Here is a 23,860-nt window from a genome sequence, read left to right on the forward strand (position 1 = left end):
TGCAGCCAATAATGTTGTATTTATGAAAGGCGAATTACTAAACCTAATAAAAAATAATTTCGTTACATTCACTTTAGTATTAACAGTAGAAAGTGCAGTACAGCTACGGGCAATCAACGTAAGGCCGGCAATCGAAAAAAAAATATGACAAATCTACAAAATCTAACATATAGAAATACGAGCTGTAATATTGCCTACGCCTATACAGTTTTGGTGCAAATTTGTGCTGGGGTGATGCACCTTGAAGAAAAGTAACAAAAATAAAGTCTGTTTGTACACTAACCTACATAATGAGTACAAACATAAGAGGTACGTTTAATAATTATGTGATTACTCCAAATTGAATTAGCAAGGACGGAAATGATGCATCCCTGATATAGCCCAGACATTATTACGTTGGGGGTGGACCGTCAGTCCAAGTTAGCATTGGGCTTAACGAATAATGTAGATTGTTACGTTGCAAACAAATCGTCCGGTCGTCGGAAATACAAGATGCTGAAATTAGCCACAGTATAAAATATAGAAACAAAAAGAAAAGAAAAAATGGTATTGACGCTTTGATGCCACGCGAAAATAAATCGGACTTGGCTTTAATATCTTGTTTGGCGACAAATCCACTATGGGGTTTAAAGGATTGTCCATTTTTGGTTGGAATTATGCCTACGCATGCGGCATCTACGGTTGTTGTTTGGAAAGCTGTATTGACGGCGTTCCGAACAACTTGGAGTTCACATTCTACGTCATATTCTACGTATCCAGATTCGACGTCACTATCAACGGTTTCGTTTGTAGTTGTCAAGAAAATGTTCCCGGTTGAACTTTTGATGGAGGTATGCTTGCACAGTACGTGGATGTCTGGTTCGGTATATTCAGTCACTGTCCTGTATTTCGTTGCTAGTGGTAATGGCATGGTGACGTCAGTATTCGACGCTTGATCAGTAACTGCAGCGTTGTCTTTAGAATTTTCCTTTTCCGAGCTGCAACAGTTAACACAGTGTAAGAATATGGAAAAAATAGTTAATATAAATAGCATAGTAAAACAAAGTGTTTGTGATGGTTTTAAAACAATAAACCATTCTCGTTGATTTAAAAACTGTGTAGCCCCTTCTGCAAAATGACCTACAGTCATCTTATAGTTCGACTTGACATATAATACGTGTTATGTGTAATCATGCAATAACATTAATTTATATTATTAATTCAAAGCAAATTGCATGCAGGCATCTCAATATCGCGCTCGTTATAACGTTCATTCAAATGCATGCGAAAGAAAGAAACAATCATACAGGAAATCAGATAAAACAGTCATGTTATCTTGATTGTTATACAGACCAGCGTGTTATTAACTGGGCAATGAAATGCTCTTTAGCTGTCATGCACAATGAACACGGCATATGGGTCATTATGTTTGAAATTTGAGGTCATTAGTATTCACTTTGTTTTATACAGTAGGTTGGGGAAAACGGGAAACCTCTAGCTCATACTATCCGAATTCTAATTTAAACAGTTAACAACTGCCTATGGGCGTAAGGATACAGTTTTATAACTCTTTGAATGTTCTTTTTTACTATTGGACAAGAAAAGAATTAAAAAGGTGTCCCATCTTCCCCCACCCTACTATTATACTGAATCCCACTTTGTTTTTGTGATATTTTTATGCCATAATTTTAGTCTGGGTGGTAAATGGATGTTACTTATCCGTTTAGGTAACTTAAAGGCTTCTTCCGATTAGCTTTAAGGTTGAATTTAACTTTGCAGTGTATGAAGTGTATGGGGGGTAATCAGTTTTAATTTGGTTTTGGACGTTTGGTGTAAAGAACTGGTGTGACTTGTTGAATAGTTCTTATTAAGGTTTGTAGATAATTTAAAAAACATTCACATTCCAAAACACGGGCATTCAACGGATTCACAGAAAAGACATTGAGAGCAGGCGACATCATCTGACTAACCTTTCCGCTTCGTTGGTTTCCACCTAGAGATGAAGAGAGAAGAGAAGAAGGCGTGTGTTCGTGCACGAGAGAGTGTGCGAAGGAAAAAGGCAAAGAAGAGGGAAACAAAATAAACGTTAAACACGAAATCCAAATAGTTTTCAACTAGGTTAATACTGTGATACTATTTTTCACTAATCGTCCAAATTACGTGAATTAGTTCAATTATAAAATCAAACCACTACAAAAGTTAACACGCCTACATGATAATCACCTTTCTTCTAAGCATTTTAAGCTTAATGGGTGTTGAGGAATGTAACGATGTTTCACTTGCAATTGAATCTACGTCAGAAGTTGAACTAACTTCATCTCTCTGAAAGAAATCATTTCATGTTATTTGCTACTCTACTTAATATTAAACAACCTGCCATTCAAACTATAGCCTTGTACCGACTACACAACAAGTACCTCTCTAGCTTAGTGACGCGCTACTGAGCAACCAACTCTCGATAAACCACGCGCGCACACACAATACAAACAAAGCCTGGAGGCGGCACTCGATCAAAACCGCTTACAACAAACCAAGTGTTGAATGACGTGTCTAAATAACTTACCGCTCGGTGTCGCTCACGCTGCAGGGCTGTTTCAGCAACTTGGATGTCATCTGCCACACGATCAAGCAACGACCTCAAGCTTGCACCAAGATCGTTTAATTTATCGCAGGCCTCAGCAGCGCCGTCTACCGGTGGTGAGGAAGTGGCACGGTAACGAGCGTCGACGAAGAGCAAATTGGAAACATCCTGTAGCGATGCGACCTAAAGAATAGATACATAAGTAAACGTTTACTGGAGTACCGATGTAGTACGCAAATAAATACCAAAAGAAAGGTTTTGGGAAACAAATGTAATATTCCCGGCAGCAATACTTTAGATTAACACATTAAACCCCAACCAAAATACCAAAAAGTTAATCGTTAAATATGATGTTACTTCTGCTACCAATGTAAATATGTTTTAACGGCTCATCTGGTATAAAACATAGTGTATTTCCGACGTTCGTGTGTCATTCGAGAAGACCTGTTTTAATACAAACCTGCGCTCTGTCTTCAAGTATTTCAATGCGGATTTGCACCAAGTCTCGATGAGTTTTACGAAGTGTGGAAAATGGTGCAGATAACGGAGACTCCCATGTTTTCACCACTGCAACCAAGTCGTCTCTTCTCCGACTTAAATCTTTCACTCGCTCTTGTATTTTCTGCACATCGCTTCGGAATGCCTGCGAGAAACATTATGATGATGATATTCCAAACGCAGTATTTCTAAGTCTATTTGAATAAGAGACTGACAATGTCATTTAGGCAAAAAATATATCGTTTATTTTATACCATTTGTTATACTTGATTTTAGTATATTGCCTATTGTTTTTGAGTATTTGAATTTCTAATTACAAGGAAAGTATTTAACATGGGACCTTGTGTTTTTTATTACGCTGCCTATTTCACTTCTTTATACATGTCAGATAAAAAGTGTGCCAGATGAATGTATTGACTATTACTCATTTACGAATCCAAATAATACAAATTCCTTTCCTACCTTAGATCGGACGAAACATCGTTGAAGAGATCGTTTCCAATCAAGCACAGACTTCTCCACGTCCTCCCATCCTTTGTTCATACGACGCAGTTTCGTCTTCAACTCGTCTCCGTCTTCCTCGGATGTTGAGTATGGTGACGTCACCAAGTTAATGGAGAGAACGATTGGTTTGCGAACCTCGATTTGCTTCTGGAGATCCTGTAAGACATAAGTTTTAAGAAGCTGTAGGACGGGTTCGAGGCTCGATGCTACCACAATTGTGGGTGTATGTTCTTGGGCAAGACGCAATTGTTCCAGCCCAGTGGTCTATTATGGGTTGTATTGAATTATCAGCCATAAAAAATAAAAATATCCCTGAAATAATTGCCCACACGTGGTAACTCGTAAGAGAAAAATATGCAAATATAAAAGATATTTATATCTTATCTCGTAATTTAGCTATAAAAGTGAAAATAATGCTTTTATAGTAGGTTGGGTTAAGATTGAAAATATTTTCTTTTTTCTTTATCGTCATATTTCGTATAGTAAATAAAAGAATACAAAAATATATAACCGTAACCAGGCGACGAGGTGTATGAAACAGAACAGCCGTGTTATAGCAACTGCCGTTTCCCTGCCATGCGAGGATAAATAAATGGCATTCATTTAAGATCAAAATTATATTGTCAACTAAACCAAGCTTTGAATTTACTTTTAGATCAGATAATTTTTGTTCCAAGTCGCGAATGGTGACGTAATCCCCATTTTCTGTGACGTCACACTTCACATTAACGAGCCATGAGAGAACGTCTTCAAGGTCGTTATTAAGTTGCTGACGTTGCGTTTCCGACATTTTCTCGCTGGTTCTTGGTTTCTTATGACGAGTATCTAAAAAAGACAAGAAGATAAAAATACTTTATACCATAAATTGTTGGTTTTATCAAACTGAGTAATGAATGCTTGCATATTAATAAACTAGTACAATATTGTTTGTAATGCCCTTCAAAATGTTCAATACACTTCGGCAATATGCCAATATACTCCCTTTTATTCTCATAGGAAGTTAACTGAGTGACTCACCGGTGTCTAGGTCTCTTATGTCGACTGCGTTGCTTCTTTTAGACGTCTTGTCAATCTGAAAATACAACATTTGTTATTTATAACAAAGCGGGCTCAATATAACAACGTAGGTATATTATGACGCAACAATTACCTGTTGTGACGTATTGGCAGATGATAATGGAGATTGTTTGACCGGTATCGTTGTATCTCTTGTTTCAAACGGGGATAATTCTAAAAAAAGATAAATTTAATTCAAAAACCACAATTTAAAAACCACAAATACTACAATAGATTTCTGCACAAAACTCCAAGAACAAAATAATGAAAACCCATGTCCCACAAATTACAATAGCATCGCCTCATCGTTTCTATTAAAGAAGATAGGTACAGAACTGTGTGGTAAGATGGGATACCATTAGCACAAAATATCCCATGTTTCCTGATCTTGTTTATAACAATTAACAACGCTCTTTTAGATCTAGTCGTGAGGATACGGTTATATGATTCTATAAATATTCTTTCTTTACTACCAATCGGGACGAGAAAACATGAAAAGATGAACCGTTTTACTTCAACTAACTATAGCCTATGTATTTACTTTAGTTGCTACAATGTACCAACTATTAAGATAATATATTAACAACCATGTTACCTGGTATTGAATCATCATCTGTCATTTCACCGTTAGCAATCTTGGTTTCGATCTCAGATCTACTCATGTCATAATCGTCCCATTCCAATGACCCCATGCTTCCGGGGGTAAGTCTGCAATAAATAATTATCATCAATTTTAGTTTTCGTAACACTTACCGCTTTTTTAAAGAGCTTTTTAGAGTTCTGAAATTAGGTAGAATGTTTGTGTTAAATTCATTGCTCATAAGTAATGGTGTAAATCTGTTTGCAAGGACACCATGGAGTAACCACTGCATTGGAGAGGTGTCATTGTTACTGTTGAGCAACCCATAAAAAAAACGGTTATATCATTCTGTAAATATTTTGTTTACTACCAAAAAGAGAATGTAATCATGGGCCCTCCTACCCAACCTACTATGCTTGTTTAAATCGCATTAATTACAATGCAAAATAAACCACATCAAATGCAATGTTACCTTCCATTTTGCTTCTTCGATTTTCTACTGCTGGTTAGTTCAGGTGATGGTGAATCACCAGGTAAGTCTAGAACCTCACTGCTTCCACCAGCCCACCATGATAATTCCTGCATCTCCATGTCGTGGTAGAGGGAATTTTTGTATTCAGAATCGTCCTGTGACAGAAAATCAAAATATTTAAATCAGAGGCTAATATTCTCTTTATATAGGTTTAATTATAAATGCCATTAATTGCATATTCTGTAATTTAGCTTTTATAAATATGTAACTATTTCATATATAGTAGGTTGGGGTAAGATGGTTTAGGTTTTTTCTATTCTATCGTCCTATTTTATGGACAAAAGAAGAATATTCAGAGAAATCTATTACCGTAACCATGCGACTCTAAAATAGCGTTGTTATTTGTTGAAAACACGACCAGGAAATATGGGATGTTATGGGCTCACGGTAATCCACCCCACGTACTATATACACAGTATCCATCTTACCTCAATGATCATGCCCAAAACTGCTACAAAACCCTTATGGTTCCCACCAACAACAGTAACACAGGTAAACTTAATATATACAATACTTTATAAGTTCAGTAATGCACTTACCGATACGCGCAGCAATCTTCTGTAATAGCGATCCAACCTAATGAAGACTTGCAAACAATACTCGTGGAAATCGTTCAGTTCTTCTTCTAATTTCACACAGTCTTGTTCTTCCCCGCCTTGGAGCAAAAGTTTTCCCCTTTCATCCAAATTAATGAGCAACGAAATGCGATCGTCGATGCGTTTCTTGAACACCTGGAACGAAAACACCAAATATATATAAGTTACAACAGAACTACCTTACACAAACGGACATCGAAACTCACCATAAATTCACCTAACAAACTGTCAATATTATCGGGATCGAACATTTTAAAAACCAAAACCCACAAAGCCTATTCTACCTGCGTTATAATGGCGGTAATGTAAGTACATATAAGTCAGCTTACTTGACTAATTTTCTGCTGGTAACAATGGGCGAGTAACACAACAATAGCCTTCCCTACGTGTGCTAATACACATAAAGGGCGTCTCATTCGACCATCAACTTTCTATTTGATCAAAATCGCGCAATTTTCATAACATTAAGCGACGAGACGATATATTTACGACGCAATAATATATAGCGCTGGTTTTCACGCCTTTTGGCATCGCTAACCAAACAATACCGGTGCGGAACCGTTGGGCGGGAATTATGATATAAAGCGATGAAGGCAACAAGTATACAAAACGACCCTCCAACACAGAATTACGTTGCTGCTGATATACATAACAATGTAGTAGGTTAGGGGAAGATGGGACGCCTTTTCATTCTATTTTCTAGTCCAATTTGGTAGTTAACAAAGATCATTTAAAGATTTATAAAACCGTATCTTCACCACTCCCATAGACCGTTGTTAATTGTTTAAAACACGTTCACGATGTTTAGATATTATGTGCTAAAGGCGTCCCAACTTTCCCCACCTTACTATATACTCTCTATAGTAGCTCCAACTTATATACAAAGCGATAAAGGCGACAGGTTAACAAGACACCTCAGACACAACTATACCTTGCTAGTGAGTAAACACAACTATATATCGGCCATCAATGCTTAACCATTGTAGGCGTAGTTCCGCCACACTATATAAAGGTATACGATCCTTATGATTAGCCAAAAGTTTCCTCTATGTCACAAACCACAACAACAACTGTTTGTGGCCCAATTAAAAACTCTCCTGACGTCACACACTAAAACCGATTGCCGACCTTTACGGACCGAAATAATTTTGAGACGAAAATTCGAAATGAAATATTCAAATTACTAAATTTCGTCCAAATACTCATTTGCTTTCTTCGCTGGATAACAAAACAAAGGTTGAATGCGAACCCGCTTTTAATAACAATCCCTTCTAACTAGATACCTGCAGGGCTTATAACGTACACCACTAACTACTACACTACAATTAGCGACGTTGACGTCCATTTCATACACTAGACTACGTTATATACCAGATGAGCCGCTAAAAGATTATTTAGATTAAGCCTGGTAGCAAAAGTAACAGAATATTTACCAAATTCAATACAAAAACTACCAACACGAGAGGATTACACCATACTACCAAGTTGCTGGCAACACACACATGGCCACGCATGAAATATAACACCAAATCTCTTTATAAAGCGAAACCCGAAAGCGCAGGGCGCTTATAAGACAGTAAACTTCCAACCGAGCGAACAATCACTTAACTATGACGCAACGAAAGCGTCCAAACAGTCGAACGATAATTATCAACGCGACCTAATAATAAAAATTGCTTCAATGAAACGGGTAGATAAATTGGATTTGTTTGATAGCAATAGCATCGAAGCGGATCTGGTGTAAACTGGATTATCATAGCGCATATTAGCACTTAATGCGTTGAAATGAGGTACGCACATTATACAAGCAAATTAAACATGAAAACAGTTGTTTTGTGAAATAGCTTTCTTCCCATTTATTTACATGCCTACGTTTTAGGAGCTAGATTGTTTAAAACGTAGTAGACATGATTTTGCGCTGTATTTTACGCTTTTTGGTGTCATTCACCCTGATGGAAAAGACCTGTATATAGAACGTCGGGAGGTCGGTGCCGAAACGAAAGCATTTAAGAGTCGTTTTACAATACACATGCATCAACGTTTTATAAAACAGCTCTTTTAACATTTATATGTTAATCGTCCTCATCCCCCCCAATGTTTCCCCCACTTAATAGCACAAAAACTATAGTAGAGTGATTTTACAAAACATATAATATTCCTGACAACAACAATATATACCAAAAATTAACTGCTTACTTTTATTTGCTTCAGTTTATCTGCATTCTCGATTTTTGGACTGAAATGTTCCAAGTTTGTGAGTTGTAAATCCATCTCTGTGAGCCAAACCAACAACGATTCACGCAAAGTCTCAAATAATTCTCGCCGTTCGATGGCGTGCTTGAGTCGACGTAGAACACACGAGATTCGGCGAGAGAGAGCGTCCCATCGTGTGTTGCCTTCATACACCTGCGCAAAATACAACAGACGATAACAGAATAGTATACATAACTGTTAATGTTTTGAAACTTTAAATAGCTAGACTTTAAAAATCCGAATTAAAAATCACCCTTTTTTAGAAATTTCAGTGTAGCGTACAACCATATGCACTGATGCTCCTGTACTAATGAGCTCATTATTGCGTGTAGTAATACACTCCATTCTTACTGCACTATAATCTCTAATCTATGTGGGCGAGGTCTCGCAGTGTGGCACGCTATGGGTCCAAGGATTTAGGCCAGGATTGACCCATTACCCCAAACAGTGGGTATACAACTCATTTATAATATATGTGCGACCATAGACACCTTTTAAGTATTGCCTGTTTGGAGTGCAAGATTCGGAAAATGGGTTCCTATCACCCCACCGGAATATACCCATATACTAATCAACACATCTATGTGGTAATGCACTTTCCTTCTTATTGCACTATATGCACATATCACGTATATCCCTACATATCACTATCACATAACATATGTTCCGTTAAACAACATACACACCATGAGTCGTAGTTGGTTGCTCGTGTCCGTTCTATTCTCCCTTGCCAATCTTCTGTATTGCTTGTTAATCAACTCTAATTGAGTCAATCCTTCATGAACTTGCCGCTGGAAATTCTGGGAAAATGCGAATATGGATTCTATTTGTCTCTCGGAATACAGCAACAGAGATCAGATTATTCCAAGTATCGTGTTCGTCAGTATAGCATCTAACAGAACATGAATTTGTATTTATATCTTCGAGGACACAGTAACGAATGTCATATTATAGTTAATGCAACAGGGAGAAGGGAAACAGCAGCAAAACGACAGTTGTTAGAACACGGCAAAATTTACTTTTTGGAAATAAACGATGTAAGTTAGTTTGGAAATAAAGCACCAAAATAGTAAGAACATAATAATCACCTCGAATGATCGGAGTTCGTCACGCGCCACCGCGTAGGTCACGTGGTCAGTGCAAGGACGAGAAGCAGTTTCTTCACAAGATTTTAACCAATCAGAGAAGCGAGCGAAATCGGCGAGAAATTTTTGCCAAAGACGCTGAGTGTCTTCAATCCTGCAGGGAAAATGTTGTGTAACTAACCTTCACAAAGAGTATGTTATAAGTTCTATGCTTTGTATAAAGCAGCGAAGATCAAATTAATTGAAACAACGAAAACACACTACAAAGGTGGCTGTACACGGTATCCAGCGTGCGAATTCGCATTTGAAGCCGTATGCAATTGCAAACCCGTGTCCAATTCCGCATGCGGCAGCGAAATCTGGACAAAACAGACAAAACGGACGAATTCCGGATACTGTGTACAGCCACCTTTAAGGGGTAAAAACTGCCGAAGTAAAAAGTGCAACATTTGTCCTTAACAATTTAACATGAATTTTATTTTGTTATTGAACAGAAAATTGGGAAGGTCATAGTACTCATAGACTTACTGAAGCCTGCGTTCCATAGACAAGGCGCAAATATTTCTCCATCTGCGATCAAGACTTTTCGTTGCCTCGGTGATCGACTCTTTGTCGCCATCTGTCGAGCAAGCATCGGCGTCATGCAACAGAACTTCACAAAGATTGAGAACCGAAGCGACACCGGTGCTGTGCTTCTCTATGTCTTCCTGGAGGCCCTGGAACGAACAGATGTGTAAGTAACGTTTGACGATTTCACCGTGTTTCTGTAGTTCACTTAACACTAAATAAAAATCTCCCCAAAATAGTTACTCACAAAGTTACATACGTGGTAACTCGTAAGCGGGCACAAGATGCATTAAACAGAACACCCTGTGTTATAACGACTGTCGTTAAATATGTTATCATGATTCTCATTGCTTTATTCCATAACGGTACTTAAAAGTTTAATAATAGGATTGAACTAAATTCAACCTCGTCTTGTGTGAAGCTACACTGACAAAACAGAGTGAGGACTTCTTTATATTGAGGACTGATCTTTATTTGCTTCTTCTCTTCTGGAGTTGGAGATAAGTCCTCCCGCAGCAGCGGAGGATCATAAAGATGAGGATCCGATCGTTTGCAGTGATGATGCCCTGGTGTCCGGAACGATGATGGGTCGTGTTTGACATCACCATGTATATCTGCTTGTGTGGAGGCGAACATATCCTCGTTATTGTTGCAGAAGCTACAGTTACAATATCCTTCTTTCATGAAGTCATCCGAATCAACCATTTCCGTGTCCACTTCGTCTGTGACGTCATACGCGTTGACGTCATAAGTGTTTACGTCACCGATATCAAAAACGTTTGAAAACGAAAGCAGGCCAGGTTCTGCTTGACTGTACATTGAATCCGTGAGTTCTGTAGGTTTCAAGTTATGGGTTACGTTACCGCATATAGGCGTGGAGTGAGGTCGCTGAGCGGTAACGCTAACGGAGGAGACGTTGAATGTATTACCGGATTTCGCCATAGATTTGATTCCCATAATTTTTGGATGGCTAGGACGAGGCATGGTTGACTCTCCATCGGCGTTATTTGAGAAAACAGAGTCTTGGGATATTGCTTTATCAACGGGCTGAGGTTTTTCAAGTTGGCGCGGCGCTGTTTTATTGGAGAGCCCTTTCTTGGTTTTCGATATAACTGAGAAATATTCGAGTTGAGCACCACTTGACGTCGCTGTTGAGGTGTCACTCACGCAACTTATTTCGTCTGATGACTTTTTACGGCTTTCCAAATGCTCAAGTTTCAACGGTTCGTTTTCATCCACCATTTCTCCATCGGTAATTACTTCCGTTATTTTACTTTCAATTGGAATCCCTTTAGGAGTTTCAGGGCCCGATATTTTATCGCTTGGTGGTGATAGTGAGCCCGCTAGAAGAAGTGGGGAGAGACTGTAATACATTTCGTGTGATTTCTTGACGTTCTTTCGGCCAGGAATGTCGTCCATGCTGGTATCTTTATTGTCATTTATGCTTGAAACAGAGTCGTGTTGATTTGCTTCATCGTTGATTAAATATTTGTACGAACTCAACGCTGAACGCGACAAAGTAGACGCTGCAGTATGCAGCCGAGGACGCATGCGCGTTGGCGAGACCTGGAACCCAGGGCCTCTGTATTTCCGGGCTCTTGATGACGACAGCATTGACCTCTCGGCCCGCATTGAGGGGCGACGTTTAAAATTTTGGTTTGGTGAAAAAGACGCGGGCAAGGTCTTGTTAAGGTCCATTAGTTCTTCGTCGTCGTCGTTCATACAACTAGAACACGAATCCGAGTATTTTGAATTCGGCGATCTAGTAGTAAGTAAAGTGTTCATCACAGCTGTGACGTAGGTGCCTCCCTGACGTGGTTTAGTGACTTCATCGCCCGCTTCTGATTGGTCGAAAGATAGGTGGCGTGTCGGGGTGTGTGGCTCTTGATTCGTATTAGCGAGAAAAAGCTGTGGTTTCTTACAACTGCCACAAATCTTTAACGCAGCGTTCGGATCCAGAGGCAGCTCCTGTCCATTGTTTATCGCGACGTCTAGAGCTTCGTGTAATGAACCAATGTAATCTGCTTGCTTGTCGTAATACTCCGGACTGAACATGTTAGTAAATATATAAAAACACACAGTGAACATCGACTGCTAACAAACACCTGTATACGTTCTATAGACATCGATAAATAAGTTGTATATTTTTGGCTAAAACGTATAAAAGTAGCTGGAAACCTGGTTCTGTACAATAGTATACTCGACGGTCTGTTTTTCAAGCAATTTTTTTAAAATGATAATACTAACATAAAACACGAATATTCGAAATACGACGCGCTCGAATGTACCACGTGTTATGATCAGCTTGTTACGTCATAATACACAAATGACAGAAACGGAAGCTATGATGCAGCGTTTACACGCGAGTCTCGTTTATATAGGGCTGCATATGAACTACTAAGTGTATAGGTATAAGAAATACATTTTGGCCATTTTTCTACAAAGCGCTTCTAATATAATTTACATCCCAAACTTATGGGTTAGAAGCGCGAATATTTTTTCGAATTGACATCACATAATGTTTTAAACACCAAACATACGTCTAACGCAATTCCAATCAAACAAAAGGTTAATAACATTCCGAAGATGCCAGGTTTTGTTTAAAAAGGCAGACGAGCCTTGGGGCGAAATTAACACAAAACGTTACAAACGTGTTTCATGGATTGGTCAACGGTTGTAAAACGACATAAATTATTTATTTGGTTGCTTTAAGTCGTGGTTTGTTTATTGATGGTTAATCCGAACTGCTTACTGACCAACGTATACTATGACTGCTATCGCCTGATTTACTGACGGTAATCCAACTATAGACGCTGCATTTCCTGCATTCAAGACAACTGTTCGTCCGGCAAAGCGCAAACTCAATAATTGTTTTCGTTTTTTAACAACTGTGATTCAACTGAAACGGCACAGCGGGTGCTAACTCTGCTGCCTGGTTTAAAGAACCAATTTGGCTGGGAATCGTACTTATGTTTGATAAATAAACAGAATCATTAGCCTATGTTGTAACTAATCTTAACTGACCCTTCGACCACAGAGACCTTGTGTCCTGGGAACTAACTTCGTAGTCTCACATAGCGATGACGTCACCCCTAAACCACTCAAGCGATAAACAGGCGCACAAGTTTGAATTAAAGTTTAAACATTCCACTCAACCATGTATGAGGATAAATAGGTCAAAGGAATTCAATTGTCTCGGTACTAGATTATTGTAAGATCAATAGTGTGGCTTTATATTTACTTCCCAGAGTAAAACTCAATATATCTCTGTTTACAACTAAAACAAAATAATACATGTTTTCTTTACAAGCATTACACTCTTACTTTCCATCTAGCTAGTTTCTACACCTTATTAACTGTACATATCTTTAGCTGCATTTTTGAAAACTAAACTAATAAAACCTCCCTGCCTTTAATGCAGGCAGTTGTTTGAATCTGTGCAACTCTCTCTCGAGACCAATCGATAGGCAGCGTTCTCAGGGGAGAAAAACCTTCTTCGAAAACGCTGAGGCGCGAAACAAGCTGATATCCCGTAGTTAAGACTGGAGCCTGACGTCACAAGACACAAATAACAACTGCTTCCCACTTTAAAGCCTCTTTCAAAATCGCACCGATACGTTAATGATATTCTCTGCATATCAGCTAAAAGGGCAAAAGCAATTTTCTAAAAAGACGCGTTAATTACGCAGTTGTAACATCATTTCCGTTAACATACCAAGAAAACTCGCAACCAAACCTTACTACATGACATCAAATACTATACCGCTATCTCATAATAATGATATAGTAAGGTGGGGATAGATGGATCACCTTTCATTCTATTTTCTATAGTCCTACTTGGTAGTAAACACAAAACACTGAAAGAATTATAAAATCATATTTTTATGATTCCTATGTACCGTTGTTAATTGTTAAAAATACGATCAGCATATTCGGATATTCTGTGCTAAAGGTGTCCCATCTTACCCCACAGTACCATACTATATGTACCTGCTGTTCATGCAGCCGAGCTTTGATGTCATCGTTTGTACACCTGTCATGCGCAACTGGTTCCGCGAGTGACGTTTCAACTTCGTTCAACCAATCACGTAAGTTGTTCATACTCGAGTCGAGTTGAGTGACAGCTGAGACCGTTTCGGATATTTTCTTTGCTCTATAAATTAATAACCTGTATTAGATGTTATATCTACTGAGTGTACAAATAGTGTCGGGGTTTTGGTGGACAATGTGGCTTGATTAGCAAATAGTGCAAAAACAAATATATCGTTTGTTGATTGACATAAGGGGTACATTAAAAAACTATTTATTTTTTAAATTGTATCAAATGTGCCGAGGTTTTAAAACATCAGGTTTTTATTCTTTAAATTCACCATTTTTTACTTAATAACTAAATAATTTAGATTTTTTGGGTTCGGTTCTATTTCAATATCTTGGCGCCTTTTTTCACCAATGGGAGTAAAGGTATGCGATTACGTAATGTATATGGAATGGTATAACAACAACACGCGTTGTAGGTAGTGCGTGTATGGTATAGTACTGTGGGGTAAGATGAATACCGTTAGCAAATAAGTCTCATAGTTTCTGAACCTGTTTTAAACAATTAACAATGGCCTTTTAGAGTTGCGAGGATACGGTTTTATAATTCTGTATATATTCTATAATTACTACTAAATGGGACAAAAAATATTTATTAAATTGAGATTTTTTAAAATACACTGAAAGATATTAGTCTGATGATGTAACTTAAAAATTAGATGTAATTAAACTTTTATGATAGAACATTTTTTGTTTTTTTGTGTTTTGTTTTAAACAATTTTCTATTGTATATAACTCATAAATTATGTTGTTATTCGTTTATTTCAATACGCAAATGCGAATCACCATGTACGTTTTACACAGGCATGAGAACCGCTCAAATAATATGAATACATAATTTAGCAATGCTTGATAACACCGTCTGTATAACAGTAATTACCTAGTCTCAAAATGTATGGCTCACTGGCACCACTTAGCGGAATAAAATACACTGTGATATTTCACAATAAAAACACCCAAGTATTTTATTTTTTATATACATACTGGAAACAGCGAACATACAGTTACTTTTTTAGTACTGTGAAGTAAGACGAATGCCGTTGGCACATAATATCTATATTACCTAATCTAGTAACAGCGCTCTTTTAGAGTCGTGAGGATATAGTTATGTATACCACTGTGGGGTAAGACGGTTACCGTTAGAACCTAAACCATATCTTTCCTAGATCGTGTTTTAATAATTACCAACACTCATTTAGAGTCGTGAAGATATGGTTTCATAGTTATATAAAGTACGATGAATAATATAAACGAATTGTATTTATTGGTAACCAGTAAAATCAAATTATGTTTCTTCCGTAATAGGTTTTAACTTCAATAAGCAATACGCGACACCAGGAATGTATCTTGTTTCTTTCATTTCTTCCGGGAAGGATGAGAGTTCAAATTTATCAATATTACGTAGCTCATCTATAACTATGACGTCACTATGCACATACTTCGTCAGTTCATTGTCAAGCTTCTTCGAAAATTCCGAACTGCAACGGTTGGTTCTTGTGCTAAAAATGCAGACCCCGCCGATTTTTATCGCATTGATAAGGTGTTTTAAGCAACCCGCGTCGACTTGCGCCGGCCCGAAACCACCGGCCATCACGGCCACGTCGTACTGTGAAGACGACAGCATTTCCGGCAGATTTTTTCCCGGATCTAGAAATTGACAAAATGTGTTTCTGTAAACACCATCAGTCAGATCCAACATGGCGTCCGAACCATCAACTCCGTCTATTGGGCCTGTAAATCCAACCGAGCGAAGTCGATTCGCTACAAGTCCTGTTCCACAGCAGAAGTCCACAACGGAAGAATTCATTGAAATTTCCGAATGTTTGTTTACAGCGTTAAGGATTAAGTCTACGCAGTGTTTAGGTGCAGTATACTCCAATGCCGTTACGTCTGTGTTGTAATCAGTCGCCCACGCTTTGTAGTTTTCCAGTTTTTCCTTCTGTTCTGCGGAGAAGGTATGTGCGTACTCGTGTGCACGCTGTCGGGCAATTTTTTCCGCATCAACCGCTTGAGTTTGATCAGACATTTCAACTAATGCTTAAATTAGTTTCTGTTAAAAAAATTTTGGAAAATTTATCACAATCTTGGCTTAACACTATTTTCTGTTGTTTTTGTTTAATAAGTAAATTTTCTAACTGTCAGTTGAAAAGTGAATTCAACGGCCGGAACAAATATATCACGGCACCATCAAAACCGTCTTAAATAGAATGTCCCAAATACATGATTACATTGCTATCACGTTTTTAAGAGTGAAGAATAGATTTTAGTTGGAATCAACTAACGAAATTGTCTCGAAGCTGGTCCCGTTAATCACCATAGCAAAACGTCTCGCTTATTCCTCTCACCCACAACAACACGTAGCTCGGTTCACCCTTGTATAATCAGGTTTACTGAAAACCACTACACGCTTATATACGCAACATTTTCGCAACGAAAGACACATAACTGCAGCGTTTAAACAGCAGGGGGTTTGGTTTGGCTCCAGGCATTGCAGTTACGTTTCGCGATTTCCGCGATAAGCAATCATCGATGTAGATACGCGAGTAGAACGACCCAGAAATTCACACGCACAAAACATATGTATAAGGAATAGCAATACGCATAAAAGCATGAACTTGTGTCAATCCGAGCTACGTATATGAAACACGTTTACTTTCTAACTTTAGAAATGAAGTCTTAATATACGTTTTCGTTCATGAAAACTCTTCTCTCTTTGTTGTTTGTCTTCTGTCTAATAATTTCCTCCTTCCTATAATAATATCTCAGTTCCTAACTCTCAAGGCTTAAGTCACATTTCTTGCAGCTAAAATCAAGTCTTGCATATCATTAGAATTAAAAAAAAAACGTTCATATATAAAAGCACGTAATTAGCACAAAACATTTGCTTTAATCAGGTCCGATGCTGTCTTATTACTTAAAACTATTGGTAATGGTCGATACAGTATTTTATACTAAACGACTGACGAACTGTCACAACACCAGTCTATTTGCGGTTCGGTTATGGAAAAGTTTACACGAGTGTCTTTATCGTTTTAGCGATAACTGCCATGTCGCCCTCCTAGTTGTTTTCCTATGTATATTCGTCCTCTCTCTTATCTCTCCTAGGTTGCTTCTCTCCTTATTTCTCTATTATTTAACCGCTGACTAATCCTATTCCCGTAAAACTTGATAAATAAACCGTTGTAAATGCTGATGGGACCACGGCCTACTAGAGATAGTGATAGGGGACACATTTTACGTGTTTTTCCGTCCACGTGCGACCAAGAAAACGGTATATAGTACTGTGAGTAAGATAGAACACCTTTAGCACATAATATCCGATTATCCTGATGGTGTTTTAATAAATTAACAACGGTCTATAGGGGTCGTGACGATACGGTTTAAAATTATTTGATTGCTCCTTGTTACTACCAAATAGCACACGAAAATCGAATGAAAAGGTGTCCCATCTTCCCCACTCTACTATATCAACTTTACACAAAACTTCTGTAATATAAAACTTTATAATACTTTTTCAGGCTCAACTAACAAAACTTATTCTCCCATCAATCCCATCGGAATATAAATAAACGTTAATAACCCACCTTGCATGAACCATCGTTTCCAGAAACTTCCACCTCGTATTTATCCTTCCTTTAACTTTTCTTCCACCTTATCGCCTTTCCTTTCGACCGCTTGCCGATCCAGTATTAGGCCCATCCAACTTTGAAGCGAGGTTCATCAACGTTTCTCTCTTCTCAGTCATATCATCAAGGTATGTCTGATTAAGGGTATTTAAAATAATATACTACATAACAGGAACAGGATAAATGAGTTTAACTTATTTATCCTTAAAAAGACAGTCGTTATAACATAGGTGTTCTGTCCCATACACCACATGCCCGCTTAAGAGAGTTTAGAATAATAGAGAGGGTACAAGGGAAGTTAGATGTGCATTCATGTAAAAAAATAAACTTATTGGTTCTAATATTTAATGAATAATGCAGTGAAAAACTCCAGGGTAGGCATGCATACCTTGCCACCCTAGGTTTGACACCTGCGTTAATGGTGTGTGTCACCCCAGTATTGACAAAAAAACATTTATATTATCAATGGATTTATTTTTATTTTTCATGGGTGAGGTCCTTGTCAAAGACCTGGGATTTAGGCCACATTTGCCCCATTACCCCAACACCCGGAAAGCCCATTTTAGTCCCCTTTTTTTTTTGTTTTGCGACACCGCATCGCACTCAGACGCGTGTTATTTTGCATCATGTTTTTTATCCTCGTGTGCTTAGGAGGTACCACTCTTTTCACCTTTGTGTATGATTTGGTTTTTAATATGGCTTTATTGGCTTATAATTTGGACAACCCATTAGTGACCGCTGGGTTGGACCAATGTCCGTTAAGTGTCTTGCCCAAGGACACATACGCCGATCAGTGCTAGTACTGCCGTCGAGCTTGAACCGGGGACACTTTGGTTCTAATATTAATGACCAATATCTTACCTGTTGTAACTCCCCAATCAAGTCGTTAATTGAACCATCTGTTGCCATGGAAACCTTTGCCTCTATTCCACACAACCAATCACACAGCTCATGATATTGGTCGTCAAACTGATTCCATTCTGTTAGGCTGAAACGAACAACAATGTTACACGCAGCCTAATTTAATCTAAATACATATATAGTACTGTGGGGTAATATGTATACCGTTAGCACCCAATATCTTGTATTTCCTGATCAGGTTTTTAACAATATTGACACTGTTTTAGAGCCGTGAGGATACAATTACATAATTTTCTCTATAAACATTTTTGTTTACTACCGAACAGACAATAAAAAGATTGAAAACATGAACCATCTTATCCTAACCTACTATGCATTGGCATAATAATACAGTCAACCCTGCTTAAACAGACCAGTGTGGCTTAGACCAGATGTGGTCCTAGGCAAGGTTCACTATACTGGACATAAGGGGTACAATATGTATTTCTTTTTATATTTTCTAACTGTTTTAATTTCCATTTTATTTGAAAAAGGTTTTAAATACCACAACTTAAAACACAATCTCTTTGCTTCAAATTCTTACCAACTATCAACAAATTTCTTCCTGTCTGTTGTTTGTTGTAGAAGTTCGTTCCACAAAGTGGTTGCCAAGGTAACTCTCTCCTGCAGCAACTTTACATCCGGACCTTTCATCTCTTCCTTGATCTTCTTCATCCAAGAGCGAATACGATCCAACTTAACTTGCCCCATCTCAAACATGATCTCCCGATCCCTGCACTTAATGAGGTCCCCATGGAGGTTCTCATGCTCTGAAGGAATCTTTCCAAGCAGCAACTCTCTTGTCTCCCTCATCAACTCCATCACTTCGTCAACCCCGTATTCACAATCATTCCAAACCATCAAGAAGTCTAATATTTGCCTCCTAAAATATAAAGGGTGTCAAAAAAAAACTTTTACATTGTTTAAACATAACAAGAAAAAAATGTATATAATTGGTGTCATAAAAACTTATATTTTCTTATATCAAGAAGTTCATTATAATTAAATTATTAATGGTACGTTTCTTGAAAAAAATTAAAAAAAAATATTTAGTAGTAGTACAAGATGTTTAAATGAATGTTATTCTTTGCGTGATAGGGACACTTGTTATACCAGGGGTGTTCTGTTTCATATACCTCGTACCCGCTTACCAGTTATCACGTATATAACTTATTTATCCTCGCATGAAGGGGCCATGACAATTGTTATAACATGGGTGTTCTGTTTCATATACCTCGTGCCAGCTGACGAGTGACCATGTATGTAACTTTGTGGGTGGTTATTTTAATTGCTCAGGAAGAGGTATATTTAAGTTGTTGGGAACACTTATATAGGTATGTTGTTTTTGTTAATAATAAATGAAACTGAACTAAGCAGTTTTACAAGATAGCCAATCACTACAAAACACACATGCTACCAACTTTTGAATTTTAATTGCTTTGGTTCGTTCATTCAGTTTATGTTGTTTTGAAGCAACTTCTCTACAAAATCTTGAATGAGCTTCACCAGTTACCAAGCCAACCACTTCACGACTTGATTCTAATACTTCATTAGTGGATCGCTTTATCTTTTCATCTGTGTCCTGTGTATTTAAGGTAGGGTTTTTATTTAGGTATCAATGCAGTTAAAAAATAGTATAAGATGGTTAACACAAAGGTGTTTGGGGCGATGGGCCAACTCTGGCATAAATCCTAGGTCTTCAAAGACCTCACCTATATACAAAAATTAGAATAGAATAGATACACAATATGAATGAATAGAAAACATGAGTGGTATTCGGTCTGCCGATAAAACTAATTGAGACCTGATTTAAATTCCTTTTTTTTTCTGGTTGTTCGACAGTCAAACTTTATTTTTGGGAGATAAGAATATTTTACCCAAGCATACAAGTAATAAAAGTGCTTTGAATAAAAGTAATTATTTCTCCTCGTGTGGCCAAAAAACAACAGTAATTATAACACGGGTGTTATGTTACATACAGCTCGTGCTCGTTTACAAGTTACCAGGTATGTAACTTTGTGGGTGATTATTTTACAAGTTTTAACTACTATACCCTACCTCTAGTTTAAATAGGTTGCACTTGAGAGTATTAATGGAGTGTGGTTGCATTTCAAGATTGACATCAACAAGCCAACATTGTGCCTTTCTACATTCCCCTTCATAATCACCCCATACTTGTAGTGATGAATGGACAACTGATTTCCGTTGTCTGGCTTTGATTAAAACTGATTTCCACTGGGATTCCAACCCACTTAACTTCTGAGAGATTTCCTCACTAAAAATAAAATCAGAAAACTGTTGAAAAATGTTTTATTTAAAAAAATCAATCAAAACTTTCATTTTTAAACTAACAATATTAAAACGTTTTTAACTATGTTATTTGCAAAGAATGTGTCACTAAAGTTTACAATAGTTCATTTTAAAAATACAAATTTGTTTTCTTTACCTTTGATGCATGGCACCACTTCTTACTTGTTCATTTCCACTTTGAATAATAGATCTTAATAACTGTTGTCTTGCCCCGCTCTCAATTAACAACAAATCATACGACCTGTACAAGATATTCAAAGTGATTAAATTTATGTAAAACAGATCTCTTTTAAAACATTCATTTTAAAATTAAAAGAACCTAAAAAGATAATTTATTAATAAAGCCTGAGATGTTTTAACTTTTTTACTAAATAAGAAATGAGTAGTTGGTGAAAATTTCTTTTATTTTTCTACCAGACATTTGAAAACATTATTTTATTCTAATGTTTCATCTGCCATTTGCCAATTCCTGATGTAGTAAAGAAACAGAGCTATTTTAAACATAATAATGACCTAATAGGAGATACAACCTTGGAATAAAATAAAATTTTAAATACCAAAGAAACAAAAAATAATTATTACATTGTGTCTGGTAGCAGAAGAACGAAAATTTTATACCAAAAAAATATATTTTATTTAGTAAAAAACCTAAGAGCATTTTAAACTTCAATAAGTCAGTACCATACCACAACAACCAACAAGTTTCCCCACCTTGCTTGTTCCAGCAGCCCCTCATATGAGCATGCAACATCAGCGACCAAACTTCTTTCACTTTGAGCCACAAACAACATCCAGTTCTCACATTTATCTTCAAATTCCAACACCTCAGTTAATGCATGCTGGACATCGGCAAACCTGAACAGAATTTCTTGCTTGAATGAATGTAGCTTATTTATCCTAGTGGGGCGAGGCAATGGCAGTCTTTATAAAAAAGGTGTTCTGTTTCATACACTACATGTTCACTTACGAGTTACCACATATGTAACTTTGTCATTGATTGTTATTTTTTGGTTTTATTTTTTTTAACATTAGGTTTGCAGCAATTTTAAAGTCAACACTTTGTTGAAACCATGTATACCTCACACCAAATTTTATTTTAGCATTAACAAAAAATCCAACGCAGTGACTTTGAACGCCAGAAAGAGGTTTTACCTATTAGCCTTCAATGACTCTTCATCATCACAAAACAACTACAACTGTAAAATTGGTAATAATAGGCTGCTTGTTGAATGAATGAATGTAACTTACTTTATCCTCGCGCGGCTGGAAAACGACAACTGTTATAATCATGGGTTTAACACCTCGTGCCAGCTTACGAGTTACCAAGTATGTTACTTTGTGGGTAATTATTATTATTTTTTTTATGTATTGCTGATAATTTGGACAACCCATTAGTGACCACTTGGTTGGAGCAATTGCCGTTAAGTGTCTTGCTCAAGGACACATAACCCATTATGGTAGCAGTGTCGAGCCTTGGTAATAAGTTCCAGGCAGGCGCGCTAACCACTATGCCACGGTGTTGGACCAAACATGTTGTTACAAGTAGTTTTCAGAGCTTTAAATATCATGACCCATAAGCAATAATAATACAACTACGCCTGTATTCGATTTATTTAAACATAAAAACACAAAGCTACTTACTCTACAACAGTCTTCTTCAAGCTTTCCTTCCACTTTAGGTTAAGTTCTTGCAAGCGTTTGATGTGTGGTGCTGCTAAAGGTAACTCACATGATAGCATGTTAACATGGTCAATGGTTCCAGCATATGCTTTAAATGCTTGCAATCTTGCTCTGCAACTTTCTATCTTCCCCTAAAGTAAATCAACATCCAGTTAGAGGTTGTCGCTATTTGTATAAAGCATAGTTTGAAATAAGCTAATATTGTGTCTTTACTCCAATTTTGTATTGAAATTTTAATAATGGGAATCTCAAAAAGGATAACAAGTAAAAAGCTACCTGAGTGATTGTTGAAAAGGAAAGCAAACAGACATTCCTTATCCATTAAAAAAGTTACACCAAGAAAGTGTTTTAATGCTTTAAAAGAAATGTAATATAAACAATATAAATGGGTTTAACGACCTTACTTTTTTTATTGTGTATTTAAAAATGACATAAATAAATGGGTTGCTTGACATGGATTTGATAATGATTTTCCATACATATGACATGAATATAAATGAATTTAAAGACAGTTCTACCTCCAGTTCAATTCTTTCCTTCCCAGCAACTTTATCCAGAAACACAAAATTTGTGAGCCAGGTTTCTAAGTACCCAAGTTTGTCCGCAAACTTTTCAGCAATTGGAGCCAAGTCATAAACTCGTGAAAACGTATCATGAGCTTCACGTGATACACAGTCAATGGATGTAGCAAGTCTGTATTAAAATAATTTGGTTTGTATACAACTTGAAGTATACAACTTGGAATGTTCAGCTTAAAATACATAACTTGAAATGTGAATGTCTTCTCACGTTATATCTATAATAAATGAAATGTAATCAAAACTTTGATATTTATAATTAATATTCTTGGAATACATAAATAGTTATAACACACTAGCAAATACCTACCTATCCCATAGTTTCCGCATATCTTTACTTTAATTAGATTTTTTACAATAAACATTTAGAATTGTTACAATTGAAAAAATACAATAAATATTTTTTAAAAATAAATTCCCATTTTTCTTATTTTTAACAA

General features: G+C 37.1%; 3 protein-coding genes across 8 annotated transcripts in view; all 3 read right to left on the reverse strand.

The window, feature by feature from the left end:
• Nucleotides 1–12,343, reverse strand: LOC100187257 (nesprin-1). 2 transcript variants are annotated; one of them, XM_018811169.2, is made up of 17 exons: nucleotides 10,637–12,343; nucleotides 10,193–10,380; nucleotides 9,668–9,818; nucleotides 9,266–9,379; nucleotides 8,523–8,732; nucleotides 6,270–6,461; nucleotides 5,671–5,825; nucleotides 5,214–5,326; nucleotides 4,713–4,792; nucleotides 4,580–4,634; nucleotides 4,212–4,387; nucleotides 3,521–3,718; nucleotides 3,021–3,203; nucleotides 2,543–2,743; nucleotides 2,203–2,301; nucleotides 1,950–1,972; nucleotides 1–977 (listed from the first exon to the last, which is right to left on the reverse strand). In XM_018811169.2, exons 1-17 carry the CDS (start codon nucleotides 12,317–12,319, stop codon nucleotides 392–394), a joined length of 4,407 nt encoding a protein of 1,468 aa, XP_018666714.1. In that variant the 5' UTR covers nucleotides 12,320–12,343; the 3' UTR covers nucleotides 1–391. The 2 variants fall into 2 exon arrangements, with proteins under 2 accessions (XP_018666714.1, XP_018666715.1); XM_018811170.2 differs by lacking the exon at nucleotides 1,950–1,972.
• A 2,726-nt stretch (nucleotides 12,344–15,069) lies between these two features.
• On the reverse strand, nucleotides 15,070–17,595 carry LOC100184865. Its single transcript, XM_002130953.5, has one exon. The coding sequence runs from the start codon at nucleotides 16,350–16,352 to the stop codon at nucleotides 15,612–15,614; it is 741 nt and encodes a 246-aa protein (XP_002130989.1). The 5' UTR covers nucleotides 16,353–17,595; the 3' UTR covers nucleotides 15,070–15,611.
• Nucleotides 15,270–23,860, reverse strand: part of LOC113474145 (nesprin-1-like) — a 28,539-nt gene continuing 19,948 nt past the window's right edge. For 4 of the 5 annotated variants that reach the window (XM_026833960.1, XM_026833963.1, XM_026833961.1 and 1 more), the window contains 9 exons: nucleotides 23,361–23,535; nucleotides 22,804–22,973; nucleotides 21,874–22,017; nucleotides 21,299–21,403; nucleotides 20,911–21,127; nucleotides 20,274–20,434; nucleotides 19,397–19,735; nucleotides 18,814–18,940; nucleotides 17,911–18,086 (listed from right to left, as the gene is read on the reverse strand). In XM_026833960.1, coding sequence (XP_026689761.1) covers nucleotides 17,979–18,086; nucleotides 18,814–18,940; nucleotides 19,397–19,735; nucleotides 20,274–20,434; nucleotides 20,911–21,127; nucleotides 21,299–21,403; nucleotides 21,874–22,017; nucleotides 22,804–22,973; nucleotides 23,361–23,535 — 1,546 coding nt within the window. In that variant the 3' untranslated portion in view covers nucleotides 17,911–17,978. Of the gene's footprint in view, nucleotides 16,377–17,910; nucleotides 18,087–18,813; nucleotides 18,941–19,396; nucleotides 19,736–20,273; nucleotides 20,435–20,910; nucleotides 21,128–21,298; nucleotides 21,404–21,873; nucleotides 22,018–22,803; nucleotides 22,974–23,360; nucleotides 23,536–23,860 lie in introns of those variants that run through there. The other variant, XM_026833959.1, reaches the window with a different exon arrangement.

Source organism: Ciona intestinalis, chromosome 3 (assembly GCF_000224145.3).
Source record: "Ciona intestinalis chromosome 3, KH, whole genome shotgun sequence".
NCBI lineage: Eukaryota > Metazoa > Chordata > Ascidiacea > Phlebobranchia > Cionidae > Ciona > Ciona intestinalis.